General features: G+C 40.0%; 1 protein-coding gene and 2 non-coding genes across 7 annotated transcripts; 1 reads left to right on the top strand and 2 right to left on the bottom strand.

Moving 5' to 3' along the window:
* Positions 1-812: 812 nt before the first annotated feature.
* LOC133563018 (SH2 domain-containing protein 7-like) lies at positions 813-16,042 on the bottom strand. Of its 5 annotated transcripts, none has more exons than XM_061916921.1 (9): positions 15,905-15,964; positions 13,063-13,117; positions 12,847-12,973; positions 8,806-8,894; positions 8,568-8,716; positions 6,133-6,222; positions 3,834-3,999; positions 3,645-3,758; positions 813-3,586 (listed from the first exon to the last, which is right to left on the bottom strand). In XM_061916921.1, the coding sequence occupies exons 3-9, from the start codon at positions 12,866-12,868 to the stop codon at positions 3,089-3,091; spliced, it is 1,128 nt and encodes a 375-aa protein (XP_061772905.1). In that variant the 5' UTR covers positions 12,869-12,973; positions 13,063-13,117; positions 15,905-15,964; the 3' UTR covers positions 813-3,088. The 5 variants fall into 5 exon arrangements, with proteins under 5 accessions (XP_061772905.1, XP_061772907.1, XP_061772906.1 ...); XM_061916923.1 differs by having other exon boundaries at positions 8,806-8,891; XM_061916922.1 differs by lacking the exon at positions 13,063-13,117 and having other exon boundaries at positions 15,905-16,042.
* A 726-nt stretch (positions 16,043-16,768) lies between these two features.
* Positions 16,769-16,840, top strand: trnad-guc (transfer RNA aspartic acid (anticodon GUC)). Its single transcript has one exon. It is a non-coding gene; the product is annotated as a tRNA-Asp (tRNA).
* A 951-nt stretch (positions 16,841-17,791) lies between these two features.
* Positions 17,792-17,862, bottom strand: trnag-gcc (transfer RNA glycine (anticodon GCC)). Its single transcript has one exon. It is a non-coding gene; the product is annotated as a tRNA-Gly (tRNA).
* Positions 17,863-18,175: the final 313 nt, after the last annotated feature.

Raw genomic sequence — 18,175 nt, 5'->3', positions numbered from 1 at the left:
TAAAAAGTACCGCCCCCCCCTCCCCCTCCTATTTTAAACGGGCATGACGGTGGGTCGTCGTCACGTCGCGTCATTGCTGGTTTTACGAGCAGAGGAGGACTTTCGGCAGTGCACACACACAGAGTACTTACAAGCAGACACAGAGTGTAGACAGAAAAGGGAGAACGGACGCATTTTGGCCTAAAAATTAACCGTAAAGGTGAAGTTATAACACTGAAACACCCTCAGCAAGGGGTCGGCGGTGTTTCACTAATCACTAAATCACTAATCCTCGTCTCCATGGCAACAAATAAAGTGAGTTTCTTACACGTATCATTATCACTGCAGGACGGGGAATAGCTAAACATGCTTCACTACACACCGTAGGAGGATACAATAGCTCACCGGCGTCAAAATGTAAACAAACGCCATGGGTGGATCCACACCTGACATCCACTGTAATGATACCAAGTACAGGAGCGTATTGAGTCGATACTACTATGATTACTTCGGTATATTTTATCGTCACAAAATCTCTTTTCATTTTTTAAAAATGTATATTATGTTTGTAAATTTGACACGAGGACTTTGAATAAGACCAATGTACATACTTGCCAACCCTCCCAGATTTCCCGGGAGACTCCCGAATTTCAGTGCCCCTCCCAAAAATTTCCCGGGGCAACCATCCTCCCGAATTTCTCCCGATTTCCACCCGGACAACAATATTGGGCACGTGCCTTTAGCGTCCTCTCTCACCTGAAAAGGAGACTATTATATATGTCTCCGTTATCCATAGGTGTATCTATAACCCATAAAGTAGGCAGGCACGGAGCTATTTCTCAGCGTGTGTTTATTCCAGCCCGCACGTTGATACACTGACACACAACATCCGGATTCCCAACATGCATTGCTTCAAAACTACGGCAAGTAGTAATGTCCAAAAACATAACAGAGACCAAGCAGATGAACGAAGAAGAGACATGGCGATGGCGAGTAAGAAGAAGAAGTACGCTTGCAAGTTCCAAAATGATTGGAAAAAAATAATTTCAGTTCATCCAGGACAGCTCGAAGGAGAAGGGTTATGAATGCATTATTTATGTATGTATGTATATATATATATATATATATATATATATATATATATATATATATATATATATATATATATATATATGTATATATACACGCACACACACACGTGAAATTATATACACCCCCGCTAGCCCCAAACGTCTCAACCCCCCAAATTCGGAGGTCTCAAGGTTGGCAAGTATGCCAATGTATGATCCTTTAACTACTTGGTATCGGATCGATACCTAGATTTGTGGTATCATCCAAAACTAATGTAAAGTATCCAAACAACAGAAGAATAACTGATTATTACATTAAAAAAAACTGTAGATACAACATGTTAACAGAGAAAATAGGCAGATATTAACAGTAAATGAACAAGTATATTACAAATTAATTAATATTATTAATTAATTAATACCATGCGTTTATGTACGTGGACCCCGACTTAAAACAAGTTGAAAAACTTATTGGAGTTTTACCATTCAGTGGTCAATTGTACTGCACTGTGCAATCTGCTAATAAAAGTTTCAATCAATTTTGTACCACTTGTCCCTCATAATTATGACAAAATAATAGGTGTATAAATGACAGAATATGTTACTGCATACATCAGCAGACTAATTAGGAGCCTTTGTTTGTTTACTTACTACTGAAAGACAAGTTGTCTAGTGCGTGTTAGGTTTAACAAACCAAAAAAACTAGAAGTGCTCTAAAAAAACAAGAACAAAACAAAACTTCTGAAACCCAGCAAAGCACAAACGGGAAAATGTGGAGCTGATGGCGTCCACAAAGTAGTGCATGTTAGGTTTAGCATCAACAAGCTCCTCTGTCGTCCAATGAAACGATAACATCAACATCAACAAAGTCCCGACAACACTTATCGTATTTCCTTAAATTGCCGCCATGTATATAGTATGCGCCTACCTTGAATTACTGCCGGGTCAAATTTGTTTCGCAAAATATTGAGCATATGTCTAAAATTTCCGCCGGTTCAAACTCGTCACGTCATGAGTGACACTTCACCTGTCATCATTTTCAAAATGGAGGAGGCTGATTTCAATCATTTGAAATCGCATAAAGGGAAGAAGATTAAGAGCTATTCAGTAGGATTTCAGGTCCAAGCTATTGAATATGCTAAAAAGAACAGTAAGCAGCTATGTTTTATTAATATACCGTAGCTGCGTGTGTCAAATATGAGTCATTAAATGACTCCCGCCTCCTGGTGGTAGAGGGCGCTAGTGATCCTTCTTGTGACAACTCGGCTGCAGAAGAAGTGACAACAAGCAGCAAGAGTGAGCAGCGATTGTTTACTTTTTCCTCTCGGTTGCACTTTTAACATGGAGGATTACATTTCTAAAATAAAACAGTTTTCTAAACTGGACTTTCAATCGAAGCAGGAGCTAATAAAGGAAGATCTCCATCGAGACAGAGAGACTTTTAAAACTGAAGAAAGATAAGGAAGACTTTTATAAACAAGTTATCGATGCTTTTGATCAAAAGGAGCTGCGCATTGACTTCATTTATAAGTAAAGGTAAGACCATAATAACGTATTTTTTTCATCAAATGTGCTTTTCATGATGGTTACTTACATCACACTCAAATTTATAAGAGCAGGCCTAAATTTACCGCATGCCTTTGGTAAACCCCGGATTGAGAAGAGGTTTTAAATTAATTAGCGCCCCGGCGGAAATTCAAGGAAATACGGTAAATAGTCTTGATTGCAACAGAAAAAAGGTGAGGGGAAATGCTCTGGGACAAAAGTGAAGCAGCCTCGGGAAAACACCAACAAAACAGGAAGAGCCGCCAAAATAAAGGCAAAGGACAGGAACACTGGACAGCATTAACAAAACCCAACGTAAAGGCTTGGCTTGGTGTAACCAGCCCTTTCTTCATGATATGTACAAATTATAGAACCTGTTCAAACCTTTAACGATACAAACTATTGTATTGACCCGGATATAAGACGGTCTAAAGGCCTTCTGTTCGCCCTGGTCTGACTGGTCCATGGCGATCGACGGGTTGGCGACCGCCGTCCTACAGTGACTCGTAGGTGTTACAGTTGGGTTTGAAGCCGAATGTCTCTGCGATCCCAGGAATGGCCTCGTAGGTGTTATTGTTGGTGTAGACTGAGTGAAGATTGAGCGCGTGTGACGTGGGGTCTATGCACGCTGCATGAGGACTACCAGGGGTCCCGGCCAGGAAGTAGGCAGCGCAGTCACTCAGGCGGTCGGTGCTGAGAGTTTTTGGGGATTGTCTGCCTGGGTCCGTCCTCTCAGGTGGTAGGTGCCTCGTAGTTCTTGGACTGTCGTGGGGTTCATCAGAACCGCTGACCATAGAGTATACGGTGTCTGGTGCAGACAGAGGACGACACTTTCTGGGGCTCCCTTGAAACCTCCTTGGTACGTGGTGATGGATACCCTGAAGCGCCCTAGTGGGTTGCTTTCTGATCTTAGCATACAGACCCTTGTCCCGTTGACTGACGGGGGAGCCAGCCATGAGGTCTTTGTCTCTCCTCGGCACTGGCGGAACATCCTGGTCGGTGGAAAAGCTCATTCAACTCTTGGAACGACACGGTGATGACTACTCCTACCTCAAGCGTTCTTTGGCTCATTGGGGGTAAACAACCAGAGGTGTGTGCCCTCTCTCCAGTCTTGCCAGGCGGCGACATGTGCTGGATCACGTCATAGACCATGTCCGAAGGTGTCTGCAGAAACAGAGAACAACATTTTTATCTGCACTGCAGCGAATGCAAGTGAAGTGAAGCGGAGTTCCAACCCACCTCGAAGCACGAAGAGGTGAGGTACTCTCGGAATGGCTGAATGGGGTTATTTTTGTAGTGCTGGATCAGCTCCAGGACTGTGCCGTGTCCCTTGGTGTCTCCACTGACGATGAAGTGTCCCGACTTACTTTGGCTTATCGCGAAGTGTCGGCAACGATCTCTGCCTCTGCACAGGAAAATATGTTCATGGTACGTGGAAAGTCATCCAGAGGTGAACTGGAATCAAACCGGGGGGGTCTAAAACTCTATGCACCTGGGAGAGTCTGGTTGAGGCTGAGCCGTGCCAAGTATTCACACTTTAAGCATGTTAACTACTTCTACCAACAGCTGAGCTCAGGTTTGAGTTCGGAAAATTCCAGTTCCAAATGATTCTCGATTCCGATTCTTTTAAGAGGCAGGTTAAAAACTTTTAACTTGAAACTTGAACGTTCAATCAATGTTTATTTATATAGACCTAAATCACAAGTGTCTCAAAGGGCTGCACAAGCTACAACGACATCCGCGCCCACATAAGGGCAAGGAAAAACTCACAACCCAGTGGGACGTCGATAATGACTATGAGAAACTTTGGAGAGGACCGCAGATGTGGGGCGACCTGTGCAATAGACGTCGAGAGGGTCGGACATAATATTGTTAAAGTCCAGTCCATAGTGGATCTAACATAATACTGAGAGTCCAGTCCATAGTGGATCCAACAAAATAGTGAGAGTCCAGTCCATAGTGGATCTAACATAATAGTGTGAGAGTCCAGTCCATAGTGGATCTAACATAACATTGTGAGAGTCCAGTCCATAGTGGATCTAACATAATAGTGTGAGAGTCCAGTCCATACTGGATCTAACATAGTATTGTGGGAGTCCAGACCATAGTGGATCTAACATAATAGTGTGAGAGTCCAGACCGTTGTGGATCTAACATAATAGTGAGAGTCCAGTCCATAGTGGATCTAACATAATCCTGGGAGTCCAGTTCATAGTGGATCTAACATAATAGTGAGAGTCCAGTCCATAGTGGATCTAGCATAATCGTGAGAGTCCAGTCCATAGTGGATCTAACATAATATTGAGAGAGTCCAGTCCATAGTGGATCTAGCATGATAGTGAGAGAGTCCAGTCCATAGTGGATCTAGCATGATAGTGAGAGAGTCCAGTCCATAGTGGATTTAGCATAATAGTGAGATTTCAGTCCATAGTGGATCCAACATAATATTGTGTTGGATCCACTATGGACTGGACTCTCACTAATATGTTAGATCCACTATGGACTGGACTCTCGCAAATATGTCTGATCCACTATGGACTGGACTTTCATGATTATGTTAGATCCACTATGGACTGGACTCTCACTATTATGTTAGATCCACTATGGACTGGACTCTCACAGTATTATGTTAAATCCACTATGGACTGGACTCTTGCAAATATGTTGGATCCACTATGGACCAGACTTTCACGATTATGTTAGATCCACTATGGACTGGACTCTCACTATTATGTTAGATCCACTATAAACTGGACTCTCACACTATTATGTTAAATCCACTATGGACTGGATGCTCGCAAATATGTTAGATCCACTATGGACCGGACTTTCATGATTATGTTAGATCCACTATGGACTGGACTCTCACACTATTATGTTAGATCCACTATGGACCGGACTCTCGCAAATATGCTAGATCCACTATGGACTGGACTCTCACAATTATGTTAGATCCACTATGGACTGGACTCTCACGATTATGTTAGATCCACTATGGACTGGACACTCACTATTATGTTAAATCCATTATGGACTGGACTCTCACTATTATGTTAGATCCACTATGGACTGGACTCTCACTATACTATTCTAGATCCACTCGACGCCAATTGCACTGGTCGCCCCAAGGTTTCTCATTGTCTCATTGGGTTGAGTGTTTCCTTGCCCTGATGTGGGATCTGAGCAGAGGATGTCGTTGTGGCTCGTGCAGCCCTTTGAGACACTCGTGATTTAGGGCTATATAAATAAACATTGATTGATTGATCGACCTCACTTGAGGTGCTGTAACTACACCTCGCCAAGTGGGTCAGAGCTTTTCTTCCTGTCACTCACACACACACACCAGTTACCCACTTTAAAAAAAAAAAAATGTCCCAAGAGTTGGTCCATAAGTTTCGATATTAAATAAAAATATACATGATATCTTTTTCATAGTAATCTACCAGTGGATGACATGTTGTGTTACACAGGTGCTCTCTTTGGGTGTCGATGACAATTTCAGTTGATCTGCCAAGGAAGGACTCGACAGCATCCTCACCTGTAAGACAAGATGTAGCCGATGACTCTGTCACTCAGACGGATGAGGAAACTGCCGTGCTCTTTTTCTTTCAGCATGACTTCAGCATTTCTGGAGAAGAACCACAAAAAGTCCACATGAACGGCACATTTTTAAATGTTTCTAGCATAACTTCCAAACCAAACGTGCAATATGTCTAATAATGCTTGAAATAATGAGTTTTTGTGAGTTTTACTAGAAACATGTGCTTTTGGAAGGCTTGCAAACACAAAAAAACATTTTTTTTAACTCAATATGACAGTAACGTTCTTAGAATCCTGAAAAAAATGTATTGAATGCAATAAAAAATTGTTTCAAGCATAACTCCTAAATCAAACATGCAATATGTCTAATAATGCTTGAAATAATGAGTTTTACTAGAAACATGTGCTTTTGGAAGGTTTGCAAACACACACATTTTTTTTTTTAAACTCAATATGATAGTAACGTTCTTAGAATCCTAAAAAAATGTATTAAATGCAATAAAAACTGAAGTATAACTCCTAAATCAAACAATATGCACTATGTCTAATAACTGACCATAGTTTGGACAAGCCCACTATGTCACATTGAGTTGGTGACGAACCCCAAGATGCAGAGAAGACGGCAGGCATGGTGCAGGTAAATATGATTTAATTCAACATTAAAACAAAAATAAACAAAAAGCTACAAACAAAAGGCGCGCACAAGGCAGAGAACAAACTTGGCTATGAACAAAAAATAAGCACAAAGGCTAACTGTGGAATAATAATAATGGATTAGATTTATATCGCGCTTTTCTATTGTTAGATACTCAAAGCGCTCACAGAGAAGTGGGAACCCATCATTCATTCACACCTGGTGGTGGTAAGCTACATCTGTAGCCACAGCTGCCCTGGGGTAGACTGACGGAAGCGTGGCTGCCAGTTTGCGCCCTCCGACCACCACCAATTATTCATTCATCATTTATTCACCGGTGTGAGCGGCACCAAGGGCAAGGGTGAAGTGTCCTGCCCAAGGACACAACGGCAGCCATTTGGATGTCAATAGGTGGGAAGTGAACGTGTAGCCCTCAGGTTTCTGGCACAGCCGCTCTACCCACTACGCCAGGGGTCGGGAACCTTTTTGGCTGAGAGAGCCATGAAAGCCAAATATTTCAAAATGTATTTCCGTGAGAGCCATATCATATTTTTTAACACTGAATACAACTAAATGCATGCATTTTTAAGTAAGACCAACATTTTAGAGTATAATAAGTCTCTTATTCTTTTTAATAACATTTTTATTCTGAAGCTAAACAAAAATAAATAAAATGTCATGTCTGTTGATCATGTTTTTGTTTGGCCATGTGCTGTTTGTCCTTTGGACTCTAAGTTCCTGTTGTTTTCCACTCCCTTGTCTGGTTTCCTTGGTTACTCATTTTGTCCACCTGTCTCGGGTGGACAAAATGCCCGCTCACCTGCTTCCCGAGCACTAATCAGAGGCAGTATTTAAGCTCGTCTTTGCCAGTCAGTCGCCCTGTGCTGACGTGTTTCATGCCTTGCCATAGTTTTGTGCTTCATGCCATGCCAAGTAAGTTTTGTTTGATTTATGTTCTTAGTCTGTTTATGTGTTTGCTTTTTTCTTTAGCCCAAGTTGTGCCTCCGCTGTGAGCGATTTTTGTTTGTATATTTTTTTTGTTAAAATTAAATCATGTTTTTACCTAAATGCCATGTCCCGAGTAGTCTGTCTGCCTTCCTGGGAGCACGACCCCGCAGCAAGCTGTAACCCCCCATCGTGACATAAAATACTTCTTACCATTAATGCGACTTCTTGAACAGGATGGATGGATGGATATAAATGCATGAGAATGTTTTATATTCTGCACGTTATTTTTAACACTGATTACCAGCAAAATTATTCACAATTATCGCGTTAAGCAATGTCAGCTAAGATTTGTCTGAGAGCCAGATGCAGTCATCAAAAGAGCCACAGGTTCCCTACCCCTGCACTACGCCATGCCGCCGCCTAGACTAGAAACAAAAACACTTACTGTGACACGAAGGAACTATGACATGAGCAGAGTGAACAGAAGTAGACACAACCACAATAAGTATTCATGACATTGAAAGGTAGTGGTGACAATAATCCAGCCCTGATTGGAGGGGAAGGCAGCTTTAAGTAGTATCTGGCTGATTGACACCAGGTGTGGCCAGGTGCCAATCAGCCAGAGCTGGGGAGACACAGCACTCAGGGAGACAAACAGGAAACGGACAAAATAAGAGCGCTGACAGGAAACAAAGACAAACGCAGAGGAAAAACTAAAACATGGCCAAACTGTCAGAGACAAGCCTGACACAATAAAAAGATAGCTTTTGTAAAAAAAAAAATAATAATCAAAAGTTGCAGCAAAAGAATCATCATTTTAATGTGGATAATAATTTTGTCCGAGGACTTACTCCCTGGTGATGAAACCCCCAAACCAGGCGGGGAAGAAACCGTTTGAAGCAAAGTGTGCCACTTGAGTCTCGATGAACCATTTTGAAGACAACTCCATGAGTGATCTGTCGCGTGTTGGACGCTCGCTCTGCTCCGTCCTCTCCGAGTCCTAAACCACGGAGACACACAGCAGTCCTTTTTTAAGGCCACGCTGTCCACGGTCATTCATGATCCTGGACCTTTGCCCGAGGTTCCCACCTTGAAGCGAGACCTCCAGCAAGTTCTCAGGGTCCTGAACAATGAAAAGTGCAGGAAAGTCTCCAGTTTGGAAGTCTCCTTCTCACCTGCTGGAATAAATAGTCTTCAAGCACTTAAGTGAAAGAAAACTTGTTTAGGCTCTAATGCACAGGTGTCAAACTCAAGGCCCCGGGGCCCACATCTGGAACATCACATCATTTTTTTGGGCCCTCAAAAGCCTGGAAACAATATGCATCATTAAAGTATTTCCTTGAATTGCCGCCAGGTATATAGTATGCGCCAGGGGCGTCGCCAGACATATTTCAGTGGGGCACATGCCCCACTGTTGATCTGCAGTGCCCCAGTAAAAATATCACCAATAAAAAAAAACGCTTCAGTTTTAAGTCTACATAACATAGACAACAGCGCACATACTACTTAGTATGGTAATTGATTGCTACTGTATTCACTCCATGAAACAGTGAGCACATGGCTACTTAATATGGTAATTTATTCACGTGTGGATCGAGACTTCGGTTGAGAGAGAGAGAGAGAGAGAGAGAGAGAGAGAGAGAGAGGGGGGTGGGGGGGTTCGAATCACTGCATGAGGTAGGTGACGTTAGCCAACAATAATTTGTTAATTACAATATTTTGATTTTGATTTGACTCAAACTGTAACTCCTAGATGGATTTAAGAAAGTTATTTGCCTGCAGCTGAGAAGAAACAGCAGGAATGAGAGATGTAAGTAAAGTCCTAGCTAGCTAGGCAACATCATTGCCTTAAGTTGATGCTAAGTTAGCTAACGTTCTTCCTTGTATCAAGACAAACATATTCATTTGCTGTGCGAGCTGTCGGGGGAATTTCCAATCAACATGAAAAATAATGTTGGTTATTGTCTGCTGGTTCTGCATCAATGATGATTTGGAGTAAGCGTGTGTGAGTTGAGTGCTTCTCAAATGGTTTATCTTCAGGAAGAAAAACATTTTTCCATATCATCAAGTCGTGAGCCAAATTTTTCAATCATTCAAGTTTATTTCACAGAAAAATAGCACAGTAGACTTGTCTTGTTAATCGGTGTGACTGACTAAAATAATCTTGTTTTGTCACCAGAAAAATGGCTACAGCTAAAGCATCTGGTTTTATTTCCAGAAAAAATAGTAACATTTCTGTATTTGTTTTCAGAAAGATGGCTGAAAATATCGGGTTTTGTTGCCACATTTAGATTTTTTTAAAATATATTTCCATGTCTGTCCTGAGTCCTCCTCCAACTTGTTAGTCGGTTTGCCTTTTGCTAAAATACTCACTAATAGTCACTAGAAAAAAGGCTAAAATAATCTCGTTTTGTTGCCACAATTTGATTTTTTGTCTCCCTAAACTTTTTTTTTTTCATGCACACGTGACTGCGACTCACTGAAAATGACACACAATCCACTTTTATGTCACAACTCACCAGTTGGGAACCACTGGTCAACTGTATAACAGTTACTGTAATATTTCCATGTCTGTCCAGAGTGATTGACCTCTTTGCAAAAATAAAAAGGAGACGTTACAGTTTACTTCTCAGAAAATGATTCCCTCAATAGACACACAACAGTTCATTTATTCTACTACTGTGGCTTTATTGTTTTGTGTATATTTTATAGTTTTGTGTATCTGAAATAGGATTAGCCACATTGCCATAAATGGAAATTAAATAATATAAAAGAACCCAGAGATGTAGGGGTGCTTTATTTTTTGTTTTACTTTTGTAGATGTTAAGTTTGCAGATGATTACTGCAATATATATTTCAAAAAGATTCATTGCTCTTCGTTTTTGCTTTTACCAGTAGCAGTTTAGAAGTCTGGAGTAAAAAAGTGCACAAGTAGGTCAAATGCATTAGTTCATTTCAGGTGGTTAATCAAAGATCCATACAACATAATCTGATATGATTTCATAGTTTAAAGCACTATTTATGTATTTTTTATGATAAATAAGTGCTAAAAATGTTTTTGCTTGTGCGCTTTGCACGCTCACATTAATTATTTGTGCCCCAGGTGTGCCCCAGTGCAGTATTAGGTCTAGTGACGGCCCTGGTATGCGCCTGCTTAGAATTTCCTCCGGGTCAAACTCGTCACGTCACGAGTGACACTTCACCTGTCATCATTTTCAAAATGGAGGAGGCTGATTTCAATAATTTGAAATCGCATAAAGGGAAGAAGATTAAGAGCTATTCAGTAGGATTTAAGGTCCAAGCTATTGAATATGCTAAAAAGAACAGTAAGCAGTTATGTTTTATTAATATACCGTAGCTGCGTGTGTCAAATATGAGTCATTAAATGACTCCCGCCTCCTGTTGGTAAAGGGCGCTAGTGATCCTTCTTGCGACTACTCGGCTGCAGAAGAAGTGACAACAAGCAGCAAGAGTGAGCAGCGATTGTTTATTTTTTCCTCTCGCTTGCACTTTTAACATGGAGGATTACATATCTAAAAAATAAAACCGTTTTCTAAACTGGACTTTCAATCGAAGCAGGAGGTAATAAAGGAAGACCTCCATCGAGACAGAGACTTTTAAAACAGAAGAAAGATAAGGAAGGTTAGGGTTAGGGTTTTATTAAATGTGCTTTTCATGATGGTATCCTTACATCACACTCAAATTTATAAGCCCAGGCCTAAATTTACCGCATGTCTTTGGTAAGTGCCAGAGTGAGAAGAGGTTTTAAAATAGTTAGCGCATGCTTGCCTTTACCGCATGCCTTTGGTAAACGCCAGAGAAGAAGTTTTAAAATAATTAGCGCCCTGGCGGCAATTCAAGGAAATACGGTACTTTATATATTTTTGCTAAATGCGTAATTTTTTTCCCATTTTGACAGAAAAAATACATGAACTCAATGCAATCACATATTTTTTAAACATAAATATAACATTAAAAATAATAAAATTTGTTAAATTACAAATAAATACTTTTAATCTGCTTGACCTATGATATCAAAACAAGTTATTCATTAAATTGTCAAATTTAATAAATACATTTTACAGCGACTTTATGAAAATTACTGTGGTTTTACAGCATTTTACTGTAAAACAGTCGCATTGTTTTTTTGTTTTTTTTACCATAAAATACTCGCAACTAAGCTCTCACTTTTTTACTGTAAAAAAAACGGTGGTGCTGTTTTGCCATTCACAATAGTACACAGTAAAATCTACAGTTTTTACAGTAAAATTCAGCAGCTAAGTTGCCAGAATTTTACTGTAAAAATACAGTTTTATATTTACAGTAAAAAAAATACTGTACATTTGACAGTAAAATTCTACAACTGAGCTGCCAGTTTTCTACCGTGAAAAACAGTGGTACTGTTTTCTCAATTTACAGAAACGTGCTGAAAAAGAACACTGTAAATTTTACGGTAAAAATTTTTTGTCTGTTTTTTACCGTAATAAAGGGTGGTATTGTACCGTTTTGTACCGTGAAAAAAAATTCTAACTACTGAGCTTCCAGTTTTGTAACGTGAAAAACAGTGGTATGGTTTTTACAGTAAGATGCTGAAAAAAACCACTGTAAATTTTACGATAAAATTCTTGTGACTGACCTGTTAGGGTTTTACATTAAAAAACGGTGGTACCGTTTTGCTATTCACAATAGTACGCGGTAAAATCTACTGTTGTCTTTTTTTTTTTACGGTAAAATCCGACAGCTAAGTTGCCAGAATCTTACTGTAAAAATTCAGTTTTGTATTTACAGTAAAACATTTTTTGTACTTTTTACAGTAAATATCAGACACCTGAGCTGCCAGTTTTGTGCTGTGAAAAACAGCGGTACTGTTTTCTCCATCTACTGTAACATGCTGAAAAAAAAACTTGGCGGTAAAATTTTTGCGACTGACCTGTCAATTTTTTAATGTATAAATGACTTTTTTTAAAAAAAAATTTTTTTACATTGTACATGAAAAAAAAAAAAAAACGAATCACAAAATGCATAGGTAATTGTGTAATAAATTGGAAGTGGCCCTCTGAGGGCAAACATAACTGCGATGTGGCCCTCAACTAAAAGCAATCCGACACCACCGCTCTCATGATTACTCACCTGAGCTCGAACCTGATGACATCTCAGCCTGGCTTCTCTCCACAGGACAGTGAGACTTTTACAACGACACTTTGACTTTCCAGCCGTCTGCACAACAACTACACCTGATTTGCATCACAGTCATGAGCTGGAAAAAAAAAAAAAAAAAAAGAACTTCCTGGTTAGAAACGGAAAGAAAGAGAAGGCGTGTGAGGTTTCTGAGGGCAGGTTTGAGACCTCAGCGCTGCATGAACAATGTTGCAACCAGAAATGGCGTGCACCACTCCTTGAACTGTGAAGGAACGGAAATATTTCATGTGAAGGCACCATTATATTCCAAAAATGAAAAATACAAACCCCGTTTCCATATGAGTTGGGACATTGTGTTAGATGTAAATATGAACGGAATACGATGATTTGCAAATCATTTTCAACCCATATTCAGTTGAATGCACTACAAAGACAACATATTTGATGTTCATACTCATAAACTTTTTTTTTTTCCAAATAATAATTAACTTAGAATTTCATGGCTGCAACACGTGCCAAAGTAGTTGGGAAAGGGCAAGTTCACCACTGTGTTACATCACCTTTTCTTTTAACACTCAAATATTTGGGAACTGAGGAAAGTATTTGTTGAAGCTTTGAAAGTGGAATGGGATTCTTGTTTTTTGTAGAACTTCAGTCGTTCAACAGTACGGGGTCTCCGCTGTCGTATTTTACGCTTCATAATGCGCCACACATTTTCCATGGGAGACAGGTATGGACTGCAGGCGAGACAGGAAAGTACCCGCACTCTTTTACTACGAAGCCACGCTGTTGTAACACGTGCTGAATGTGGCTTGGCATTGTCTTGCTGAAATAAGCAGGGGCGTCCATGAAAAAGACGGCGCTTGGATGGCAGCATATGTTGTTCCAAAACCTGTATGTACCTTTCAACATTAATGGTGCCTTCACAGATGTGTAAGTTACCCATGCCTTGGGCACTAATGCACCCCCATACCATCACAGATGCTGGCTTTTGAACTTTGCGTCGATAACAGCCTGGATGGTTCGCTTCCCCTTTGGTCCGGATGACACAATGTCAAATATTTCCCCCCAAAATTTGAAATGTTGACTCATCAGACCACAGAACACTTTTCCACTTTGCATCAGTCCATCTTAGATGATCTCAGGCCCAGAGAAGCCGGCGGCGTTTCTGGATGTTGTTGATAAATGGCTTTCGCTTTGCGAAGTAGAGCTTTAACTTGCACTTACAGATGTAGTGACCAACTTTATTTAGTAACAGTGGTTTTCTGAAGTGTTCCTGAGCCCATGTGGTGATATCCTTTAGAGATAGATGTCGGTCATTCAATGTTTGTTTTGATGATATTATGGACCGTAGATGTTGAAATCCCTAAATTTCTTGCAATTGCACTTTGAGAAATGTTGTTCTAAAACTGTTTGACTATTTGCTCACGCAGTTGTGGACAAAGGGGTGTACCTCGCCCCATGCTTTGTTATGAAAGACTGAGCATTTTTTGGGAAGCTGTTTTTATACCCAATCATGGCACCCACCTGTTCCCAATTAGCCGGCACACATGTGGGATGTTCCAAATAGGTGTTTGATGAGCATTCCTCAAATTTACCAGTATTTTTTGCCACCTTTCCCAACTTCTTTGTAACGTGTTGCTGGCATCAAATTCTAAAGTTAATGAATATTTGCCGAAAAAAAAAAAAAGTTTATCAGTTTGAACATCAAATATGTTGTCTTTGTAGCATATTCAACTGAATATGGGTTGAAAAGGATTTGCAAATCATTGTATTCTGTTTATATTTACATCCAACACAATTTCCCAACTCATATGGAAACGGGGTTTGTATTACTGATAGTCAAGAACTTGTGATTGTCAGCTGGTGTTAGACATGACTCACTCTGTCTATTTCAAGAATGTGTTCCGTTCATCCGTGATGTGGGCAGAGTACATGCGGTTAAGAAAAAAAAAAAAGGTGTGAAGTTATCCTCGCCCCTTCCCTATCGCCCCAAACTTGTCTCAATCCTTTGTGTGGCAAATATGTCCGTTCGTGCCTTAACGGTTTTTGCTTTGTTTGTGCTGTATTTTTTTTTTGTCTAACTCACAGGTATCAAATTCAAGGCCCGGGGGCCAGATGTGGTTTCAGAATAATTGTATCTAAGTTATCACAACACTTTGTGTTTCAATGAGTTACCAGCGAGCAGACAAAAGCTGTCTTTGATCTTACCAATCAAAAAGCTTGTAAAACTCCACTGCATAGAATGGGGAGCAACATGAGGGTGTCAGGTTCTTTGATGTATTTTAATCCACAGGAAGATTTTTTTCTTGACCCAAGATCTACAAAGCAGAGAGGAGGCAGGGCCCGACCCGCCTCCACGCACCTTTTATTTGAACTGTTTTGTGACCGGGGGCAACGGTTGTTTACGACCTTTTCTTTGAACTGTTTTGTAACCAAAGGCGATAGCGGTTTACGACCTCTGTCCCTTTAGAAACAGCAGTTGCCATGTAATCAACATCAGGCAGCTGGGACGACGTGGTGATGTTAGGGGAGTGGCCGCGCCAGTAATCTGAGGGCTACTGGTTCAATCTCCACCTTCTACCATCCTAGTCACGCCCGTTGTGTCCTTGAGCAAGACACTTCACTTTTGCTCCTGATGGTCCTGGTTAGCGCCTTGCATGGCAGCTCCCGCCATCAGTGTGGGAATATGTGTGTGAATGTGGAAATAGTGTTTTGAGTACCTTAAAAATATAAAAGGTAGAAAAGCGCTATACAAGTACAACCCATTTAATCAGGGAAAGTCCAAGTAAAAGAGGAGTTATACAATCTTTAGTCAGAGTTGTCAGGACTTGGACTATGGGGTGTTTTTTTTTTTCCAAAGCAAAGGACAGTTGGCACGAGCAAAACGTGAATTCTTTTACTAACAAACTACAAACAGAGGAAGCAAACAAAAGGCGCGCACAGGGACGGAAGTACAAAACTTGGCTAATAAACAAAAACTAGCAATATGGCATGACTATAGACAAAACAAAACCGAAACTCAATAACTGTGACATAAAAAACTTACGTGGCATGGAGAGAATGAGAGAACAGGAATGGCATGGCATGAAGGAAGTATTGGTAAAGTCGCCAAACTGACCATCTGGCAACTACAGGTTTAAATAATACCGATGATTGAACAGGTGCGTGACATGGCAGGTGAAACTAATAAATTGGCATAGTAAAAACAAACAAGGAAGTAAAGGAACAGGAACTGATTGTCCAAAAAACAAACCGAACATGACCAAAACAAAACATGATCCCATAGACGCGACAAGAGCGTGGTGAGACACTGTACAAGGGTATTCACCTCAATTGAGCCTAATAAAATTTTGTCTTTGTTTCATTCTTTGCTTCTTGTCTTGTTTAATAGATTTGTTTTAACCTAACATGTGGCCTGCCACATTCTTAACCGCGGCCCGCGAAAGCCCTGAGATAATATGAGTCAATAAAGCCTTTTATTATTTACTAAATGTCACCTTCTCATTGTAACAGACAGAAGTACATGTGTTGAATGCTATTGAGTATATTTTAAACTTTAGTATCTAATAATATAATACCATGAATTGATTAACGTGGACCCCGACTTAAACAAATTGTAAAATGTTTTCGGGTGTTACCATTTAGTGGTCAATTGTATGGAATATGTACTGTACTGTGCAATCTACCAATAAAAGTTTCAATCAATCAATCAATCAATCAATTGATCTCGTTGATTTCAAACTTTTTGACATGAAAACCAAATAAATATCTGCTTGAGTTACAAAAAAACCCCACCTACAATCTGATGTATATAACATATCTCTAAGCTTGAGAAGTCTGCTGTAAATATCCCTTATCCGTTATCTAAAACCGCCTATATTAATATCACTGGTGCACTGTAGCATTACCGTCCTCGTTAGTATAGTGGACAGTATCTCCGCCTGTCACGCGGAAGACCGGGGTTCGATTCCCCGACGGGGAGATCCTTTTTTTATTTGCTTTTTAATAAAGCAAATATGGCAATTCAGTAAAGTTTAACACGAAATACCATATAATTTAACATATATGTACACTTTAAGTAGACTATACTTTACAATACATACACAATACCGCTATTATTGTTACCTAAAGGGTGTGATAACATAATACGTGTGTAGTTTAACATAAATGGCGGCGCTAGAAGACTGTAGTATAATTTTGTCCACGGGTGGCGCTGTGGGCGGTTGTAGCTTGTCATTCAACTTCAGACAACATGGTGAGAGCAGAGAAGGCGACAAAATAAATGGTCTCTGATCTCATGTTACGCTTTTTAATGATCGGGGATCAAAAAGTTGTGTTTGGAGTCAAAAGTTGGCCGTAATGTTGCCGCGCGTGCAGCCAGCAGAGGAGCAGGGTGATGGACGAGCTGAAGAACAGTAGGGAAGTAAACAATTTTGTAACAATAATCGTATTTATATAAAAAAAGTTCGTCTATAAAAAATTGTTCGTCTTTGTAAATAAACTGGGCCAAAATGAACCTATTCACTAAAATAATCGTACTTGATATTTTATTAAAAAGGAGACACAAAGAGAACACGCCTGTGTAATGTTGGCATACAAAGAGCCACTAGATGGCAGTGTTGACCAGTATTAATAAATAAGTGCATTGTATAATTACAACACTCATTATAACTGAAAATATATTACTGATAATTGACTAAAATAGGATGGCTAAACAATTTAAATGAAAGCAATTAACTATTAACAATAATTAAAGTATAATTAAAAATTTAAATCAAATAAAAAATGTAACAGCAAATCAAAATAAGCGTTTAAGCCAACAGCGTAAATTAGCATGGTCTTCCGTGACTAAACTGCAAAAGATAGTGTATAAAACTGACTGCTTGCTGGTTTTATGACAGACTTACTGGCATTAAAAAAAAAAAAATTAGGTTGCATTGGCCGGGAATCGAACCCGGGCCTCCCGCGTGGCAGGCGAGAATTCTACCACTGAACCACCAATGCCTACTCTTGCCTGATCTCTTTATAGGTCATATACCAAGTCACTGTATGCATAGCTCCACCCATCTATTCATTTTATTTACTGTTTGTCCCTTTCAGGGTCGCTGAAGCCTATCTCAGCTGCATTTGGGCGTAAGGCGGGGTACACCCCGGACAAGTAGCCGTATCCTCATCGCAGGGCCAACACAAATAGACAGACATGGATATATACGTGTATATATATACATATATATATTGGTTTGTTTAGGGTTTTTTTTGTTGCTTTTTTTCTCTTTTTTTATTTTGGGGGGAGGGGTGGCATCGTTGGGATATCAAA

The sequence above is a fragment of the Nerophis ophidion genome, linkage group LG12 (assembly GCF_033978795.1).
Source record: "Nerophis ophidion isolate RoL-2023_Sa linkage group LG12, RoL_Noph_v1.0, whole genome shotgun sequence".
NCBI classification, from domain to species: Eukaryota; Metazoa; Chordata; class Actinopteri; order Syngnathiformes; family Syngnathidae; genus Nerophis; species Nerophis ophidion.
This window is presented reverse-complemented; position numbering and strand designations above follow the sequence as displayed.

Coding starts and splice junctions, on each gene's coding strand:
- LOC133563018 (XM_061916922.1), bottom strand. CDS start 12,868: ATGTCATCAGGTTCGAGCTCAG. Junction 8,895..12,846: donor GTCATCAGGTTCGAGCTCAG/GTGAGTAATCAT, acceptor TATTTATTCCAG/CAGGTGAGAAGGAGACTTCC. Junction 8,717..8,805: donor GCTGGAGGTCTCGCTTCAAG/GTGGGAACCTCG, acceptor TCCGTGGTTTAG/GACTCGGAGAGGACGGAGCA.